The sequence below is a fragment of the Sander lucioperca genome, chromosome 16, assembly GCF_008315115.2.
Source record: "Sander lucioperca isolate FBNREF2018 chromosome 16, SLUC_FBN_1.2, whole genome shotgun sequence".
NCBI classification, from domain to species: Eukaryota; Metazoa; Chordata; class Actinopteri; order Perciformes; family Percidae; genus Sander; species Sander lucioperca.
The window spans coordinates 11,707,193-11,713,116 of record NC_050188.1 but is presented as its reverse complement, the minus strand read 5'-3'; the positions used below and the strand labels follow the sequence as shown (position 1 = coordinate 11,713,116).

Below are 5,924 nucleotides of genomic sequence, written 5' to 3'. Positions count from 1 at the left end.
ACCAGATTGCTGTCTTGAATGTGTGAAAAGGTGAAGCAGTGAGAATGGTTGTGTATAGTATGAATGTCATTGAATGGTTGAAAAATACGCAGAATATAATAGAGAATATTTACTTTGTACACAGGACTGGCACTAATATGGATTACCGGCTTTAACAACAAATACAGAAACTAATGCATACATACAAAATTGGGGAAGTGGCAGTAGCTCAATCAGTAGGGAGTTGGGTTGGGAACTGGAGGGTTGTTCGGACCGAAAGTATGGTGGTGGACTGGTAGCTGGAGAGGTGCCAGTTCACCTCCTGGGCACTGCCAAGGTGCTCCTGAGCAAGGCACTGAACCCCCTGTGCATGGGCAGGTCCCCCCCCCTCACTCTGACATCTCTCCATTTAGTGCATGTATAGGTACGGAGCATGTGTGTGTAATTCAGGCCTGTGTGTAATGTGTATAATAGTAACAACAGAGTGAAAACATTGTAATTCCCCTTGCGGGATTAATAAAGTATAAATTATTATTGTTATTATTAAAATAACTGTTCAGAGGCTGAATGGGTTGAGTGCAGAACGTGTCAGAACGTGTCAGCATTCAGCATTTTAGTTTCGTGCGAGTGCAGCAGAAGTATTTGAAATTAAAAGTATTCAAAACAGCTGCTTTGTTGACATGTAGGTTTTTTTGCTTTTGTTGGAGAGCAGCAGCTGCCAGCGTTGATGGATGAACCCCCGTTTCCCACCTTTTGTGTTTTAGGAGCCAAACATTGTGTTGTTGTCCGTGCCGCCGTGCTGCGTGAGAACAGCTTGTATTCGTTGACTTTAACCCTTTGTGTTGTCTACCCCGTCGACCATGCAACTTCTTGTTTTTCTGGGTCAAAATTTTACGTTTTGGTCCCAATGGTTTTGTCACATTTTCCCGATGTTTTGGAAGCTTTTTTCAAATTTTTTAATGTCACTTTTTCTGATGTTTTTGAAGATTTTTTCCCATTTTTTTAAGTCACTTTTTCCGATGTTTTTGAAGATTTTTTCCAAACATTTTTATGTCACTTTTTCCGATGTTTTTGAAGATTTTTTTAAGTCACTTTTTCCAATGTTTTTGAAGATTTTTTTAAGTCACTTTTTCCAATGTTTTTGAAGATTTTTTCCAAACATTTTTGTCACTTTTTCCAATGTTTTTGAAGATTTTTTCCAAACATTTTTATGTCATTTTCCGATGTTTTTGAAGATTTTTTCCCAATTTTTTTAAGTCACTTTTTCCGATGTTTTTGAAGATTTTTCCAAACATTTTTGTCACTTTTTCCGATGTTTTTGAAGATTTTTTCCAAACATTTTTATGTCACTTTTTCCGATGTTTTTGAAGATTTTTTCCCAATTTTTTTAAGTCACTTTTTCCGATGTTTTTGAAGATTTTTTCCAAACATTTTTATGTCACTTTTTCCGATGTTTTTGAAGATTTTTTCCAAACATTTTTAAGTCACTTTTTCCGATGTTTTTGTCTGTACTTTTATGCGCTTTTTATGGAACATTTCTGTTGTTGTTTTTTGATATTTTTGAAACTTTTCTGAAATTTTTGTCCCTTTTTCAACGTTCTTTTATAAAAAAATGAATTTGAATGCCATAAAATGTAATTGTACAGAACCATCCACGTTTTTTTTTTTTTTGACAATTTGGTTGAAAGAAAACCCAAATTTCTGATATAGAAACTTTTTTAAAAAAGGGTCAAAGTCGACCCGAGGACAACAGGAAGGTTAAACAAAGTCTTTTTAGTATTCAAACCAGCAGCTTGAGGGTTGCCGGTTGGAGTCCCGGACAGAGCAGGGAACTGATGTTTCCTCTCTCTCTCTCTGTGTCACTCTAAAACGTCCATATTTGGTGGTTGCTGACCTCACTGATGATGTCACCGCGCGGCGAGACTGAAAATAGAAAACAGACTCAGGGTCTATTGTTTAGTCTCCAGCTGTTGCATGCAGAACACAAAAGAGGCTTTCTGGGCCGAGACAGGAACTGTTTAAAGGAGCAGGCCGCAACACGTTAACCCTTTAACGTGGTTAACCCGTAACCTTGGTCTCTGGTTGACTCGAGTCGGGAGGATTCCTGTCTGATTGAGACAACGTGTGTCGGTGTAACAGACAGGAAATATAAAAACACAAGAACCTCTGCACACCAGTTTCTCAAAACTGCAGTCACAAGCTTTCATTTTTTACATACAGTGAGACTGGCATGGGGTACTTTCCAAAAGATCATCTCTCAATGCAAATCAGACCAGCTATTAGGCTAACTGAAATAAATCCATGCCAATCTCTAGGTATGGTGAAGGGTATGTGATGATGTGGGGGTATGGTGCAGGGTATGTGATGATGTGGGGTATGGTGCAGGGTATGTGATGATGTGGGGGTATGGTGAAGGGTATGTGATGATGTGGGGGTATGGTGAAGGGTATGTGATGATGTGGGGGTATGGTGAAGGGTATGTGATGATGTGGGGGTATGGTGAAGGGTATGTGATGATGTGGGGGCCAAGGGAACTTTATCAGGATGCATAGTATCCTGGATCCATGAAATAACTGGCCTTTCAAAATAAAAGTCTGCCTGCCTCTATGGGAATTTAACATAGGGGTGTACTGACTTATGCCCCCTGTATTTTAAGGAAGAACATTTATTTATTTACGATACGTTATTCATTCACAAAGAAAATTGGTGTCCTAAAAGGTCGGATTTTTCCTCTTTTTTTTTAATTAAGGCATTAAGATCAATTTCCAAAAGATGATTTTTGTATTCCTCTTTTTAGTCAACTTTAGCATGGGTTCATAAACTTATGCTGAGCGCTGTATATTATTAAATTATATAGACGCAGAGTCGGCACAGACCAATTTGGTGTCCTATAGGCAAGAAATTAGCTGTTTTTGTCACTTTTTGTTGAGGTTTGTAGCCCTTTATTTCCGCACTTCTGATGATTTTTCTATGCCTTTTATTTTTATTAATGTATGACTTTTCCTTTACTCATTGTGACTGCCTGTGTCGTGTGCCTATCCTGCCTATATTACGGGCCGGGCCTGAACAGATGTCTGTGCAACAGGATTCGGGTTTCTGTCAGCATGTCTGAACTCGCTCCTGTTTGGAAAGAGCAAACAGCAAGAGCCGGCTCTAACCCACGGGGCTATTTTTTTGCTTTTTTTTTGGGATCTTTTCGTCGTTTTTTTGGTTGCTTTTTCCCCCCTCTGGGGAAGGGCGGGACTCGCTCCGAGTCTGACGTCACGGCGAGGCAGCGTTTTGGCTGAGGCCGAGGATTCAGTGGTCGCGTGGTAACCCGTTGACGTGGCGTACCGCAGCTCGGGTCCCTGAGCAAGGCACCGAAACGCAGATGCTCAGAGCGCCCGGGCCCGACAGACAGCCGGAGTCCCGTTCCTATACCTGCTCACCCTGACCCACTGAGATCTCACTCCTCTCCAATATGGTCTGCATAGTCGCATGGTCGGCTTCTGTCTTTCTGTCTTTTCATCTCTCCCTCTCCCTCTCTCTGTCTGTCTGTCTGTCTGTCTCTCTCTCTCTCTCTCTCTCTCTCTCTCTCTCTCTCTCTCTCTCCCCCTCTCTCTCTTTCTCCCCCCTCTCTCTCTCTCTTTCTCTCTCCCCCTCTCTCTCTCTCTTTCCCTCTCTCTGTCTGTCTGTCTCTCTTTCTGTGTCTCTCTCTCTCTGTCTGTCTCTCTGTCTCTCTCTGTCCCCCTCTCTCTCTCCCTCTCTCTCTCTCTGTCTGTCTGTCTCTCTTTCTGTGTCTCTCTCTCTCTCTCTCTCTCTCCCTCTCTTTGTCTCTGCTCATGTTTTGCAAATGGGGAACAAACTTGGCAGAAAACCAGGGCCTGCCTCCTCCTCCCCCTCCTCCTCCTCCCTCTCTCTCTCTCTCTCTCCTCCCCTTTTCTCTCTTCCTTTCTCCCTCCCTCTCTCTCTCTCTGTCTCTCATTCATTCAGGTCTCAGTTGGGGAGGACATCACACCTCCTGCACTCTCTCTATCTCTGCACTCTTTGTCTCTCTATCACTCTCAGTCCTTTCCTCCGTCCGTTCTCTCTCTCTCTGAATCATGTCCAGTTTGAGTCTCCTGTATGTTTATCTGAGCGCTCTGATCCTGCTGCTGCTGCCTGCGGGTGAGTCCTCACACTGTGTGTGTGTGTGTGTGTGTGTGTGTGTGTGTGTGTGTGTGTGTGTGTGTGTGCATGTGTGTGTGTTTGACATCTTGTTCATGTGGTCTGTGTGAGTGTTGCAGCTGTTTAACTTCCTGTGCGCTCGCTCTGTGTGTGTGTGTGTGTGTGTGTGTGTGTTCTGGTGAATTTATGTTACAGTTTAACCGTAACACAACTGTATACACCCCCCCCCCACGTACCCCACTTTCACTGGCAGCCATAGTAGAAGTAGAAAGTTGCATGAAAAGAAAAGGCTCAAGTAAAGTACAAGTACCTCAACATTTGGACTGAAGTACAAGTACTGGAGTAAATGTACTTAGTTACATTCCAGCGCTGGATCAACCCTTGTGTTGTCTTCCCGTCGACCGTGCAACTTTTCATTTTTCTGGGTCAAAATTGACTAATTGTTTCCGACGTTTGTGGTCGTCTTTTTCGTCACTTCTGTCGCTTCTGTCGTCCCCAAAGTTATTTATACAGTTTATTTTTTTGTCAAATTCAATGAAAAGTAGTGAACTGATCATTTATTTGACTCGTGAAGAGCGCCGTACGGAACCATCCACGTTATGTTTTTTTGACAATTTGGTTGAAAGAAAAGCCAAATGTTCTGATGTAGAAACTTTTTGAATATGGGTCAGATTTGACCCGAGGACACCAGGAGGGTGAAGTGAACTTTTCTCTGTTCAGATTGACTTCTGAGTTCAGGAAGGAAACATATAACTTCAGTTTGAGTTACAGACAGCAGCCTGTTGTCATGACGTATTCGTACATATAGCTCTGAAAAAGTAAAGTTCTGTAATGTGTATGTATTCTAGTGTGACTGTATGAATGACTGTATTTATTCCTGTCGTTAGCACGTTGACTGCTGCTGTATAAGAGCGTGATGATCCTCATAGGGGGGAGGGCGGGTGTTTGGCTCCTAAAACACAGGGCTTTTAAGAGGGGGGGAGGGGGGGGCAGAGTTCATGTCCAGGAAGACGTTAAAGATCCCATATCATGTTCATTTTCAGGTTCCTGCTTGTATTTTGGGTTACTACTACAGCATGTTTACATGCTTTAATGTTCAAAAGACGGATTATTTTCCTCATACAGTCGGCCTGAATGTACCTCGAGTCCCCCTTCGTCTGAAACGCTCCATTTTAGCGCCTGTCTCTTTAAGCCCCCCCACTCCCCTCCTGAAAAAGCCCAGTCTGCTCTGATTGGTCAGCGTTTCCGGGTCTTTCACATCTGCATCTCTCTATTGCTGCGGTCCGGACACAATTTTTAGCCCGTAAGTTACGACTTCAAGTCATGACTCACGACTTGGCTGCGTTCCAGGCAAAGTCACGACAAACCCTTCTAGCTAACGTTAGCTAGCAGCTACCTACCGTTGACGTTAGCTGGCGCTAGCTGATTTTTTTTTTTTTAATTTAACCTTTATTTAACCAGGAAAAATCCCATTGAGATTAAAAACCTCTTTTTCAAGGGAGTCCTGGCCAAGAAGCAGCAAAAAAGTTATAAACATACAATACGATTACATATACATTATGAAAAACAATTACAAAGGATCGACTCAAGTGCTGTCAATCTGGGCTTAAAAGCGTTCAATGAAAGTAATTCAGTCAATTTCCAGTCTTTTTGCAACATGTTCCATGTTTGGGGGGCTGAGTGAACAAAAGCCCTTTTTCCCAGTTCTGTACAGGCAAGTGGAACAGCGAGCAACAAAAGATCATTCGAACGCAAACAGTGAGAGCCAACACTCCTCTGTGAGATTAAATTACAGATGT

General features: G+C 42.6%; 1 protein-coding gene across 4 annotated transcripts in view; it reads left to right on the top strand.

The window, feature by feature from the left end:
- Positions 1 to 3,516: 3,516 nt before the first annotated feature.
- Positions 3,517 to 5,924, top strand: part of si:ch211-191i18.2 (uncharacterized protein LOC564095 homolog) — a 22,023-nt gene continuing 19,615 nt past the window's right edge. Inside the window, exons 1-2 of one of the 4 annotated variants that reach the window (XM_035993021.1) lie at positions 3,517 to 3,554; positions 4,044 to 4,125. In XM_035993021.1, the coding sequence (XP_035848914.1) occupies positions 4,062 to 4,125 (64 nt within the window). In that variant the 5' untranslated portion in view covers positions 3,517 to 3,554; positions 4,044 to 4,061. Of the gene's footprint in view, positions 3,555 to 3,910; positions 4,126 to 5,924 lie in introns of those variants that run through there. The other 3 variants (XM_035993020.1, XM_035993022.1, XM_035993019.1) reach the window with 3 other exon arrangements.